General features: G+C 30.1%; 1 protein-coding gene across 2 annotated transcripts in view; it reads right to left on the bottom strand.

The window, feature by feature from the left end:
* The window catches only part of LOC118191488 (uncharacterized), a 32,944-nt gene extending 20,783 nt beyond the window's left edge, over nucleotides 1-12,161 (bottom strand). The window contains exons 1-4 of one of the 2 annotated variants that reach the window (XM_085814566.1): nucleotides 12,085-12,161; nucleotides 9,476-9,552; nucleotides 9,314-9,373; nucleotides 748-916 (exon numbers count right to left, since the gene is read on the bottom strand). In XM_085814566.1, coding sequence (XP_085670692.1) covers nucleotides 748-916; nucleotides 9,314-9,373; nucleotides 9,476-9,539 — 293 coding nt within the window. In that variant the 5' untranslated portion in view covers nucleotides 9,540-9,552; nucleotides 12,085-12,161. Of the gene's footprint in view, nucleotides 1-747; nucleotides 917-9,313; nucleotides 9,374-9,475; nucleotides 9,553-12,080 lie in introns of both variants that reach the window. The other variant, XM_085814565.1, reaches the window with a different exon arrangement.
* Nucleotides 12,162-14,490: the final 2,329 nt, after the last annotated feature.

Raw genomic sequence — 14,490 nt, 5'->3', positions numbered from 1 at the left:
AAGGTAAAGGAAAATCAGTTACCATAAATTAAGAATTTCGCCAAGTGACTTATTCTTGCCGCAAACTGAAAAAAGTGCACCAACATAAATTTTTGAATTTCTCAGCAAATTTTACAAATTTAATACTGGCATATAATTTGAGTTGTAGAATGGAAACATGGAAAAAATAAGTATGTCATTGCAGAAAAATGTGTGATTTTGTGTCAAAATACCTATGTTAGAACAAGGCTTTATATGCATCTAATACATATTCTAAGTGACACTTTTGAGACATGAAAAATGCAATTTCATCAATTAGAACAGTCCTCCCCTTTTTCTTGTGCAGTATACATTCCTGACAACTTTATACACAAAGAGAGACTAATTCCCTAGCTTTTAACCATCTTGTTTAGCTAATTTAAATCTTACATGAATATTATTTTTAAAATTAGATAAAAGTCTGCACATATTCATGTTGAATAATATGCCTAAGCTTTAGTTAGTGCCCAGAAAATAATAATTCAATCTAGTAGAACAGGTTAACAGTTGTAAAAAGTTGATGTGTTTTAGGCAACTTCAGAAGTTCTCTGATTCTTAAAATAATTTCACTTGATGTCAATGAAATAATTTAAGCAAATTTAAATAGTTAATTCTTTTTAAAAAGCTGTCATTTAAAATATGCTTCTACTGTGGTAGTTAAGCAGAATAATTAATTTTAAGAAAATTCTGTACTAGAAGTAACATAGAGAGAAACTTTTTATTTATTACTCGTCTAAAGCACCAATAACAATTCCATCCATTTCTAAGCTAACAGCTGTTTTTACTTCTTCCACCATTTGCCAAACTTCAGCTGAATTATATTGAAAGTCGCCAGATCTTGGTCTAATCAATACATGCACAGGCATAGGCACAAATTTCTTTACTGCTTTCATCAAGCCTTCAGAATACAAAAGTATATATTTTATTAATGTGAAAATTCATACAATGTGAAACCAGACATTAAGCAGATTTTAAATCATAAAAGATGAATAAATAGATTTAAAGTGGATTTAAGGGTGCCCCTTGGATTATCGCTAAGCTGTTGTTTCATTTATCGCCAAGTTGCCGTTTTATTTATCACCAAGTTGTTGTTTCATTTATGGTAACCTGAATAGTTGAATGTTATGGAAACCCTATTATGACGTAATTGGTTGCAGAATTGTGGTCAATTTGAATGATGAGAAAAGATTTGGAAAGTGTGTGTCGGATTTTGGATAAGTACATTGTTATTCTGTGCTTTACGCAGTAAAATAGCTGAATGTAGTAAGATTAATTTTGAAGTTTTTGTACGATTTGGAACCAAAGGGGAAAAAGTATTGATTGAAGATTACAGAGGATATTTTAGACTCTTATTTTTATAAATTCATGTGGGGAAGCCAATAGTCAGATTCTAGTTCAGATAATTTTAGGAAGTTTTAGATGCTGCTAAGGAATTTTGACTGACTGAAGACACATAAATTTGTAAATAAGGTAATTGGATATTTCCTTTGTGTAGTGCTAAGATGGATTTCTTCTTCTATTGCTAGATTTAAACTATAGTTTATTGAGATCATCTATTTTTTGTTGGCTGCTCCTTTGCTTTTTTAAGTGAATATAGATCGATGTGTAGTACATGGACAAAGGACAAAGTCAAAGGGAGTGCACGATGCTTAGTTTATGCAATTCTTTGATGTTTTTTCAAGTGTAACGTAGTTGATGGGTACATGGATATTGCGTTTGTGCAATTCTTTAACATGTTATTTTGGATTTGTGTAGCAGTGATTTTAGGCATAAAAATCGCCGCTATACAAAGCCAAAATAATAACTCAAAGAATTACACAAACTCAGTGTCCATGTACCGCCAATTATCACCAAGGGGCACTCATAAATATATTTTTACCAATTTAGCATATAATAATTTTTCTAAGATCTAATGATTTCTGTTAAAAAGGCAGAATAAATAAAAACAAATTAAAGAAAGAATATAAAGCAATTAATTTTGTTTTGACATTTTTACAGAGCAAAATAATGTACATAAGAAAATATGGATTAAAAACACATAAAGACATACAAAAATTACTTTTCTTATTTTAATCATCTGTTTTATCGTAGATTATATTAAAATTTTGATATCTTCTAGTCTCGACAAATTATGTAAATTCATTACTGCCATCAGTTACATACAAAATTGTTCCAAAGTGTGTAGACGAAAACTAATATCAGATGTTCAAATCATCAGCAAGCTAAGTTAAATGTCTATTTCAAAACTGCATCCTTCAAACTGAATTATTACCCAAACAAATTTGTTATCTGGAGTGAAAGAATAGGCCTTTTTGGTTTAAATCAACATAATATTTAAATAACTAAGCAAAACTAAAAATGATGAGTCTTATTAAGCATTAAAAGTACATTTTAAAGCATTCATATGAAGGAACACTGCAAGATAATAAATATCACACTTCTGCAAAGAAAATATGGTGCAAATACTTGAGTTTTCATCTATACTCGATCTGATGATGTTCTCCGAGTAGACAAAAATGGTATTCAAACTTTTTAAATATCAGTAACTCTTTTGCTTTTTGAGAAGTTCCTTTACAATGACTCTGAACATTCCATATTGAAAAAGCTTTTTTTTCAAGGTTACAACTGACTACTTTATAAAAACTGACAAAAAATCTGGTAAAATATTAAAACAACAAAACAATTTTTCTCTCACATATGGACCAAACCATTAGATTAAAACAAAAGCTCTGGTGGAATTTGGAAAACATATGTTTCTACATGCCTAGGGAAAGGGATAGCTAACATGCATTTGTCTTCTTAATTGGCAGATAATAATTGATTTTATAACTTCCTTACAGGGGACAAGGAATACTGTTTCAGTCTGAATGAAAATGTTAGAGCAAAAGGAGTCTGTTTTCCTTCTGGAACATGCATAAAATTTGCTCACATTTTGTGTTTGAATGTGACATGAAAGTAAGAGTCATCATTTCCAGAGTAATTTTATATACTTACATACTATCCCATTGAGTATGAAACTGCAACCAAGCAGTGTGATTTAGCACTAGTTATGGATACATGTGATGCAACAATCACACTCATAACATCTGCACTTTCATCTGGTGTAACCTCATTTGATTTTAGATAAGCCAACTTTTGTGTTTATAAAGGATATCAATTAACTGTTATTGCAGTATTCTTTTCTCTTGCATTTTAAAAGGAAAAGGTGGTGTTTGAGGAGTGTGAAACCCATTTGTGACCAAACTCCCATTAATTTACGGCAGCTGGATATAGCTGACAAAACAGTGATAGATTAGAACAATCAAGTGAGGGAAACTGTTACTGCTAGCATTCTAAACAAACCTTTCAGAGTCTAACAAAATAATAGAAATTAATGAAAGCCTACTGTTAAAAAATGAAGAGAATGTGCAATGCCTGCAGCTGCACCGACGGCAGAATTAAAGGGTGGTAAAATTGAAAAATTTAGGGAGTTACTGGGTGGCAGATTCTAGAAATCAAAGTAATTGCACTGGGTGGAAAAAAGTCTAGTGCCAGCACCAGCACTGACTGTTTTATTGTAAGAATTGCAAGTAGAAGTGCAGCTCATTTATCCTGCATGAATGGTTGGTACAACTTTGACAAAATCTCCACATTTTCACAGCCCAACTGAAAAATACCTAAGAGCCTAATTTTATAAGCAGTTTACTTTAAATGGATATGAAATAGGAATTGGGCAGGACCCAAAACACTGACCTAACAACTAATGTGATTACTATCTGGGTCATTTTCTAACAAGGTTTAAATACACATGTTAATAACTCTTTTAGAGAATTTTATCATGTGTAAAAAATATTGCTGTTGCTCAGTGAAATTTCAATACTGCAAAAACTGAAGTCCTGTTTCATATGTATTAAATATATTGACTGCATGAAATAAAATCTTTTCTTGGTAGATATCCCACAAAAAGTACACAAAGTCATTTTAAATGGTTAATTGTATCTCTGAACATGAAACAAATTATGGTTTATATAAATAAAAGTTCATTACACATGAAAGAAGAGTAAAAGTGTTAATGGCACTGTTCCATTATCGAAACCAGAGTTATGAAGTTCTCAATGTTTACTTTTAAATTCGTTATAATATTTACTTTTCTAAAAAGTATAAGAATGCCTTTTCAAAACTGGCAACAAGAATACAAATTTTAAAGATATAATGATAACTTGAATCTTTATTATTACTGTATTTACCATGGATATGAAAATTTAAGACTTACCTCATGATGAAACATGTGTGGTGTTTAGAATTTACTTTCCTTGAATTTGGTCAGAATCAACTTGATATAAATCACTCTACTGTTGTTGATTGGGATAGTTACATAAGGAAAGCCTTTGGCCATGCATTAATATCTAGACCGTCAGTTAAAATAAGTGGCACTGGTAGTATTAAGTTGGACAAAAGTCTGTTTCTATGTTGAAAAAAAATAAATCTGGTTGTATTTTTCCTCTACAGTGGATGTATGATAGGATTTGCCGAGAACAAAAGAATGTTTTTAGTTGCTATGCATAACCGCAAATGTTTTCAGACATTTTTAATGATACACACAGCCTAATGATTTCACATTAATCTTAGTTCACTAACTAAATTTCTTTATTTCCTGATTTCTTTCGGAAGTTGTTTAGTTTACATTAAAATTTATAATTTTATGAATATGTGTTATGTTATTTTCTTCTTTTGGATTTTTCTTCACTTAACTATACCATAAATATATTGGTGGTTATTTTTATTCTTTGAGTTTTTGGCTAATCTTTGGAATATGGTAACGGCTAGTTTGGCGACATTTTGGTAGGCGATAAAGGTTACTACCTAGGACTTTGGGAATAATGCGAGAAGTACTCAGTTCCGATTACGCATTATTTTGTGTGAGGGAAATGAGGGATCATGAGATATGTCATGTGACATTAATGGACGAATTACAGTTCTTTAATTGGAAAAGGGGGGAAATTTAGAAAAATATCTGCAGTACTATAGTATTTTGTATTAAGCTTCATTGTGTGTTGTGTGAAAGAGTGTTGATTAATTTTTGGATCCCATGGCGCTATCTAAAGTGAATTCAAAATTTTTATTGCGTTTATCTAATAATCCCAAAAAATTGGTTGAATGGTGTACGAGTGTAGGATTAATTGCAGATAAGTATGAATGTCCAACATGTAGGAATGACATGAGATTGTGTAAAAGGAAGGATATTACAGATAAGTTTGAATGGCGTGCAAGAAATCTGGTGAAAATGGACATTTGAGTGTAAGGAAGGGTACGTGGTTTGCTGAAAGTCGTTTGAGTATGGGTGAAATTTTATTAATTTCTTATTACTGGTTGAATAGACTGCCAGTTGACTACAGGATTTCGGATTTAGAAATTAGCAGTACTACTGCAGCCGACTGGAGCTCTTTCTGTAGGGAAGTGTGTGTGGAATTTTGCGAGAATGATATGGGTATGCTTGGTGGTATGAATGTTATTGTTGAAATTGATGAAAGTAAGTTTGAGAAGCGCAAGTATCAGAGAGGTAGGAGAATGGAAGGAAAATGGGTATTTGGTGGGATTGAAAGGGGTAGTAATAAGTGTTTTTTTAAGGTTGTGCGAGATAGAAGTAAAGATTGCTTATGAAGTTTTATTAAGCAGTATATTCTACCTGGTACAAAAATCATATCTGATTGCTGGAAGTCATATGCATGTTTGGAGGATGAAGGTTTTCAACATCTTGCTGTGAACCATAAGTATCATTTTAAAGATCCTGAAACAGGCGCACATACGAATACAATAGAGGGCACATGGAGTGCTATTAAAAAGCGCCATTCCGAAGCATTATGATAAAGAGAATTTTGCTTTTTATTAGAGGAGGAAGTATGGCGGAAAAAATCATTCAATAATTCTATTAAATCTATAAGAAAAGTTTATACGCCACGTAATCAAGATTCTGAAAAAGATTAGGTAAGTTAGTATTTTTAATTATTTGAGGATATTATTTTTATGCATTGTTCTAAATGTAAGGAGTAAATAAATTAATATGGTATTATTGGAAAATTGTTATTAGCAATGATTTAGTTTAAAGTAATTAGGATTGTAAGCTAATTTTTATTAATTAAGACACAATAACACGGCGAATAAATACTAATTCAGAAGTCAAACAACAAAAATCAGCGTTAATTTACAAAATTTTCACAGGACTAGTTTCGATGGTTTTACCGAACCATCATCTTCAGCTGCAAAACCGCAAATGAACAAGATAGGAAATAATGTTTAGATAAGATAAGAAAGCCTGGACAAGAATAAGCAAGTGGCGCCATCTGTTGGCGAAACCAGAACTAAAACATAATTTCTCTAAAAGCCGAAGGCAAATTTGGATTGGATTAGGATCGTTAACTAGAACAGAAAGATTTTTATGAATGTGAAATGCCTCTAGAAAATCCAGTTCTCCAATGGAAGATGTTTTTTGAATAATTTTGGCAGCAGAAAAATTGAAAGTGTGATTTTCGGACCAACAATGAGCAACAGAAGACTTCTGTGTTTCCTTTTTTCTAACATATGCCTCATGTTCTTTGACGCGAAATTTTAAGGCTCTCTTAGTTTGGCCAATGTAAATTAACTCTGTTTGAAACAAACACATTTTGTTTTCCAAAATAAATATTACAAGCAAACTGAGGGATTAGCCATGGGAAGCCTCCTCAGTTCCATCCTGGCTGATATCTACATGCATTATTATGAATCAAAATTGTTTGAAACTTTAAACTTTCCGGCATGGTTCCGATACGTAGACGATACTTTTACTCTGTTTGAAAGTAATAAAGATGATTTAAATAGAGTTCTTTCAACAATGAATTCTATCGATCCTGCTATTCAGTTCACTTTTGAACTTGAGACTTGCAATTCTCTTCCGTTTCTCGACATTCTGGTCACACGTAACACATCCAACTTCAGTACTACAGTTTACCGTAAACCTTCATCGGTTTGCCTTCCACCACACTTTAAATCATGTCATCCGACTAAACAAAAGTTAGCTTCATTTTATTCCTATGTTTTCTGTGCTCTTCAAGTTTGCTCCTCCAAACTAGCCCTTGATGAAGAACTAAATTATTTAAAAGCAATAGCTATTGACAGGGGCTTTTCACCCAACATTATTAATCAAGCAGTTAAAAAATTCTCATCTCAACACACTAAAAGCCACACTCTTCTTTTAGGAGATTATAAAAATTCTGTTGTCATTCCCTTCTTTCCATCAATTAGCTATAAAGTTGCACATATTTTGCAGAAATTTAACTTTCGGGTTGTTTACTCTCCCATCAATAAAATTCCAACTTCTATACTCAAGGACCCCATTCCAGATATGAATTCCTGGGGTATTTATAGGATTCCTTGCCAGTGCGGTTTAATTTACATTGGCCAAACTAAGAGAGCCTTAAAATTTCGCGTCAAAGAACATGAGGCATATGTTAGAAAAAAGGAAACACAGAAGTCTTCTGTTGCTCAACATTGTTGGTCCGAAAATCACACTTTCAATTTTTCTGCTGCCAAAATTATTCAAAAAACATCTTCCATTGGAGAACTGGATTTTCTAGAGGCATTTCACATTCATAAAAATCTTTCTGTTCTAGTTAACGATCCTAATTCCAATCCAAATTTGCCTTCGGCTTTTAGAGAAATTATGTTTTAGTTCTGGTTTCGCCAACAGATGGCACCACTTGCTTATTCTTATCCAGGCTTTCTTATCTTATCTAAACATTATTTCCTATCTTGTTCATTTGCGGTTTTGCAGCTGAAGATGATGGTTCGGTAAAACCATCGAAACTAGTCCTGTGAAAATTTTGTAAATTACGCTGATTTTTGTTGTTTGACTTCTGAATTACTAATTTTATTAATTTAATGAATGTGCTTATTTATATTTTAAGTAGTGTTTTTTAATTTAATTATATTTTAATTTAATGATCGTGATTTTGTGAGTTATATGTTTGTAGTATTTTGGAATACGTTTGAGTAGAAGTAAATGTGCATGGAAATAATTTAAATATTTGACACTAAGTATTTGCAACCATTTTTAATGTTTGCGTTATAAATTCGTTGCTGATGTTTATAATAGATAATTTAGAGGTAAAAGTTTTTGGATATTTTATTTATTTTATACGTGGAAATGTTCATCCTTGGAAAGGGTATATACTTTTTCATGTTCAGGTAATTTCGTATATGTCCTTTTTACCGAATTTAAAGATTCACAAAATTTTCTTGCATTTTCGTGAAATTTTTCTAATTTATGAGAAAAAAGCTACATGGATATAGTGAAGAGTGTGCGCTATGCCATTTTTGTGCAATTCTGGGATGCTTTTTTAAGTAAAAATAAGTCGACGTGTACATGGTTTAATTATACTTTAAGGAAATGATAGTTATTTTGTGAATTATATGTTTGTAGCAATTTGGTATATGTTTCAGTGGAAGTAAATGTGCATGGAAATAATTTAAATATTTGACACTAAGTATTTGCAACCATTTTTAATGTTTGCGTTATAAATTCATTCGTGACATTTATAATAGATAATTTAGAGGTAAAAGTTTTTGGATATTTTATTTATTTTATACGTGGAAATGTTCATCCTTGGAAAGGGTATATACTTTTTCGCGATCAGGTAATTTCATATATGTGCTTTTTACCAAATTTAAAGATTCACAAAATTTTCCTGCATTTTCGTGCAAATTTTTGTAATTTATGAGAAAATAGCAGTGTAGATGGATAAAGTCAAGAGTGTGCGCAATGTCATTTTTGTGCAATTCTGGGATGTTTTTTTAAAGTCGACGTTTACATGGTTACTGTGTATGTGCGATTCTGAAAAACGCGGCAAGGAGTTTGCGATTCTGCACTTTTCCCAATTTTGCAGTTAATATTTGTCATGATTAAGCAGTTTTGTTCCATAAAATTTCTAGCATAAGTGTAATTCGGCTATCAGATTGTTGGAAAAAGTGTTGAGTAAATAAAAAGAAAAGAAACATGTCTGGAAAAAAAAAAAAATATATAGAAGGTTGCTGTAGCAGAGTTGCTCACCAAATTTTCGCCAAAAAATCGCCAAGTTACCATAATTCAAAGATTAACCAAATTTTTTTGCCAAATCATCAGCTTTTGGCAACATTTAAAACTGGTCTCAATAATAGAACAGTACTGCATTAACTTTCCAAACAGTGAATCAAACACTAGTTATAAGACATGTCTGTTATGCAAATTGTTAGAAAAGTGTAAATACTAAAAAAATTAGCACAATAAAAATCATTTGTGACTTACCAGTACTAGGTGTTAAACCACCAACAGAAAGCTCATGACACAACTCAAGCCGCACAGCACCTATAATTATGAAAATGTTAATAAAAAGCAAAAACATAAAACTAATGTAAAAATGGTCATTCATATTTATACTAAGGATATCAAATTTTACATGACACTTACCTCCCTGATAGGCTTCTAGAGCTGATGTAATAGAATCTACACATATTTCCAATGTACGAGTCATGATAAAAATTAACCTGTTGATTACAAAATAGCAAATAAAAAAATTTAATACTTTTTAGTAAAATCTAAATTACGATAAATTGTTGCATGTAAACTCTACACTAATACAACAAAAAACTAACTAAATTAATTTTTAAAAAAGTAAGCACAAAAATAAAATCTCTCTTCTAATTAGCCCTTTCACCCTTGTTTCTCTACATATATCCTTTATGTTAATCATATATTACATTAAAATAAATATATATCTATTAACATCAGATCATTAAATTAATCCTTAAAATGAATATATTCTCTTTACATTAATCATATATTACATTAAAATAAACAGCTGACAGAAAAATGATATTCAATATTTTGTACATCATCGAAGGACAAAGCCTGTCCTTACAAGAATAAGTTTAACTATTTATGTAAAATGTGTGTTGGTGTCACTTGTTAAATGTTTTATTTAGCTGTAATAGTTGGGAACATATTTTAGAATAATAAACAGATAATTTAATTTCAAGGTAACAATTACATTAATTTCAAACTATTTTTGTAGTCATTTTTACAACGAGAAAAGCACTAAGACCAAATATGAAATTAAACATATTTTTGCAACAAAGGTGGTGACAGATGTAGATTCTATACTTGCCAGCTACTTTACTATAGACAGTTATAAAGAGACGAACTAGCGTAAAAATCCACAAAATCCCAAAATAGCAAACAATCACTATTTTCAATTCACTATGTGAAGTGATCAATTAAAATAACAATTGTATCCTTGTTGTAAATTACAAAACACTGGATGGTTTATATATAACTAGAGATGATTTTTTTATTTATTTATTTTTTAAATTTTTTTTAAAGTTTCATTACAAATGAAAAAGTTAAACATGTAAACTTGCAATGCATTTACGCCGTGAAGATTGCATGTTTTCCAAATCACATTTCAGCCTGAGACTTGGGATGGAACTAGTAAACCCATAATTCACCAAAAATCATTACAGACTTCTGAAATGCAACCCCTTCAACTTCCAACTGCTGTAGAGAGAAATGACAGTTTGCAAGCATATCACTTTGTTCTTGTGTATCAATGTGTATGTAGGTAATCCACTGGGTATACACCTTGTCACAGTGCAATTCACAATGGTTTCTACATTACCAACACAGATTGAAAGCACTGCCAATAAGTCTTCTAATAGTGATGCACCTATTCTCTAGAACGACCACATTAACACAATTAGTATTCCAATGTTAGTTGAGGTGGCACAATTTCATTCCTAAGTGAAGTACTAACCCCCTCCCCCAAGGCAGAATAAGATTATCAGAAGCCCTAAACACTTAAAAGATTTTGATGATCCCCCCCCCCCACATACATATGTTAATATCAGACATTCTTCATTCCTTCATTCTGTTGCTTTTGGTTTAGCTGCATATATATATTTCCAAAAAATCTTATGTTTTATTATATATAATTTGAATATCTGAGCACATCATTTAGTTAAAACTGTATCTCACAAAAATTATTCCTTTCACTGATTCTGATAAAAGAATTTCTCCTTCTTGCCAAATGAAATACTAGAAATAGAATATAATGTTTGATAATTCTGATTACTACCTTCAGCTGATACATCAAAGGAAAAAATTATTTCATAAGAATAAATTGAGTTTAATTAAAAAAATTAAATTTAAATACATATTTAATTAAATATTTAAATTTAAACAAATTTAAATTCTAAACAAATACGTATAAAAGTAAAAAAGTAGAAAAGCAAATTTAAATTCTAAAAAAAGGAAAAAAGCGAAAATAATTTAAAAATATGCAAACATGTAAAAGATTTAATTCTCGAACTAATCTACAATATCATTTAAATTCAGAAGCATAAGCAAATCAAGTGTAAAATCTATCCATGAAAATAAATCGACTAATTTAATAAATGAAAATTAAATTAAACAATTTTTTTTTAAAATGCATATGAGAATGATCGTAGAGTAGGCAGCAGACAGACTTATCAAGGGGAAGTTGCCTCCAAACCTAACTCTCCAATCATTCAATTTGTGTTTCGTCATTCATGCAGGCAAGGGTAAAAGTCAAAACCAAAAGTAATTCCAATAAAGTGGTACCCTTAGAAATTAACATTTAAGTATTAACATTTAAGAATTAAAGTTCAAAAAGGAAAATACTAATTAAGTCTTTTGAGAAACAAGCAAGTAAAGTCAAGAATTAAACTTTTTCTTAAAAATATAAATTTTTTAAAAATTAATTTTTTATAAAATAATAAAAAAAAAATCTAGAAACCAATGTATTTTAGAATTCTTGTCTACAGAAACTTCCCCTACACGAATATGCATATCAATAAAAAGAAACTATAAAAGAACTATACATAATCCATATAAACCAATAAGAAATAAAAAACAAAAAGAACTAATTCACAATTTTTAAAATAAATATATATTTAAAAATATAATTTCATATTTAGAAAATACTTAAATACTACATAATAATTTTTTTAAAAAAATACTTAAAGCAAGTAAATAGTAAGTTTTAATTCTAACTTACCTACCATATGAGTGTTGGGGTCTGCAAAAGTGTTGTGAAAGAGAAGTAAGTGTGTTCTTCAAATTATATAGATGGCGCTTATGTAGGTAAAGTTGAGTGTCATGCTGCTATCTTTGTTATAGTAAAAAATTTTTTGTAAATATTAATATTAATTAAATTAAATTAAATTAAAAATCCTAAAGGTAGTAATATCAATTATTTAGGGAGTTAAGTAACTGAGCCAATAAGAGATGTATGTTTGCTTGAAGGAAATTAAAGAGGTATGTGAAAAAAATGTAAACTGTTTGTAATTTGAAATGTGTGTTCTGTTGAAAAATTGTGAAAATTGTTAAAAAAATTAAGTGAAAGATATTTTGTGTGAAAATTGCAAAAAATTAATGTAATTAAGAAAAACTGAAATGTTTTAATATTAAAGTTTTAAAGTAAAATTTCCCAAAATTTTTTTGAAATGAAGTCCTTAATAAAACTTAAATTTGATGAAAGAAAATATTAAAATTTAATGAAATTGATTTAATTGGTATATCAAAACTTAACTAAATGCTGGCTAAAGTATGGAAAATTAGAAGAAGAAGATTAAAATCTTCACTCAATTCGGGCTATAATTGAGACTTTTGAAAAAGAAAAAATTATATATTTTTACTAATATGTCAGCACAGGCAAATATCTTTTGCTGCTGAAGAAGAAGGATATATGTCTGAATGCTCTCAAAACTGACAAAGTTTCATACAAAGTCAATGCCAATATAACATGCTTTTTTTGCAAGATATGCCTCCTCCCCCCCTTTCAAATTTTATATTCTACATTGCTATGTTTCTCCTCTAAAAGTGAATAAATGTTCCAAAACAGTTTCACTTACAGTCAATGTCAAAACAGTTTTATCAATACATTGCTTATACACGAGTTGATAGAGGTACAATTTTTAAACTCGTGTTATTCCGCAAAATGTACACAAATTCTTTAAATACGTTACATAATATATGGAACAATTCAATGTTGATAAGGTTGAAAGTGAACTTTTTAGTGAAATATATGTAAAAAAAATAATAAAAAGATTATTAAATAATTAAATGTTTGAAATGAATGAAAAATCCAGATATATGAGACTGATAAAGAAGTTTGCATAGGGCAATTAAGATAGTCTGAGGCCCTCAGCACAACATTTTTTCAGGATATTCCTAACACCTTTGCCTCTCAACAATGAAATAAAATTAGATAATAAGAAATTACAGCATGATTTTAGAGTAGCAATCAATTGCTGGATTTGTATTACATTAGCCACAGGGCTACGAAAACAGTTTCAACTTCTGAATGAAAAGCAGCTGAATACAGAAATATCCCACAGAAACAATGGAAGCATTATTACAAATTAAATGCAATTTATATTTCCAACTTCTGTGAAGAATTTTACATAAACTTTGCAAGGTAAAAAGATTTATCAGGAAAATTCACTCTGTAGAGAAATAAGCTCGGTTAATACAATTATGTAATTAGCATTTTATTCATATTTATAACTATATATATAAATACGTATGTTCGGTGTCTGAAAGAGTATTGCTTGGCAGCATTGTTTTACGCCAAGCAGAGTTTGGCTTTAGTTATTTCGTTTTTGCTTTATTAGTATGAATGATTTCTGACTTGATGTAAGAGCATATGGTTGCTCGTTCTTAGCTACGTTACATAGGTAACTATAAGCACATGCGTGTGCTAGTATTCAATAATGTTGTTTTTGTTAAAATAAAATTGTTATTGTTAATATTACAGTCCACTTACTGAAGTTAAGTATCATTAAATAAGTTCGAGCTATCTTCGGCAAGAACAGTTTGGTCTCACGTTAGCCGGAGAAGAAAATGGCTACTAATATTGTTTCATTGAATCGCCAACGCGGCGTAGTGAAAACGAAACTCGGAGCTTTGATAAAATTCCTTGATGAGTATAAAATGGAGGAGAATAAACTCAACCATGATGTTATTATGAAGACTAAATTGGATTCTTTGTTGGAATTAAAATCTCGGGTTAAACAACTCATAGTGGAATATACCAATTTGCCAGAGGAAATTGACTTGAAAGATAATCTAAGCATTACACAAGAATTGGAAGAAAGCATCGAAGAGTTCGAAGTAAGATATAGAATTTTTCTTTCTAATTGTGAAACAAATAATAAAGATAAATTTGAAACCAAAACTGTTTCTAAATCAAATTTTAAACTGCCTGATTTACCTCTTCCTCAATTTTATGGTAAACATGAAGATTTTAAAAATTTTAAAGTGCAATTTATGTCTATGATTGGTAATAATAATAATTTAAATGATACTGAGAAACTGTTTTATTTGAAAGCATCACTTAAAGGTGAAGCAAAAATGTTAGAATCATGTCAGGATACATTTGAGTCGCTATTTTCTGCACTTGAAAG

The sequence above is a fragment of the Stegodyphus dumicola genome, chromosome 4 (assembly GCF_044657685.1).
Source record: "Stegodyphus dumicola isolate Sdum_Otavi_A_Nest chromosome 4, ASM4465768v1".
Classification (NCBI taxonomy): domain Eukaryota; kingdom Metazoa; phylum Arthropoda; class Arachnida; order Araneae; family Eresidae; genus Stegodyphus; species Stegodyphus dumicola.
Note: the sequence above shows the minus strand (reverse complement) of the source record. Positions and strands in the feature narration are given on the sequence as shown.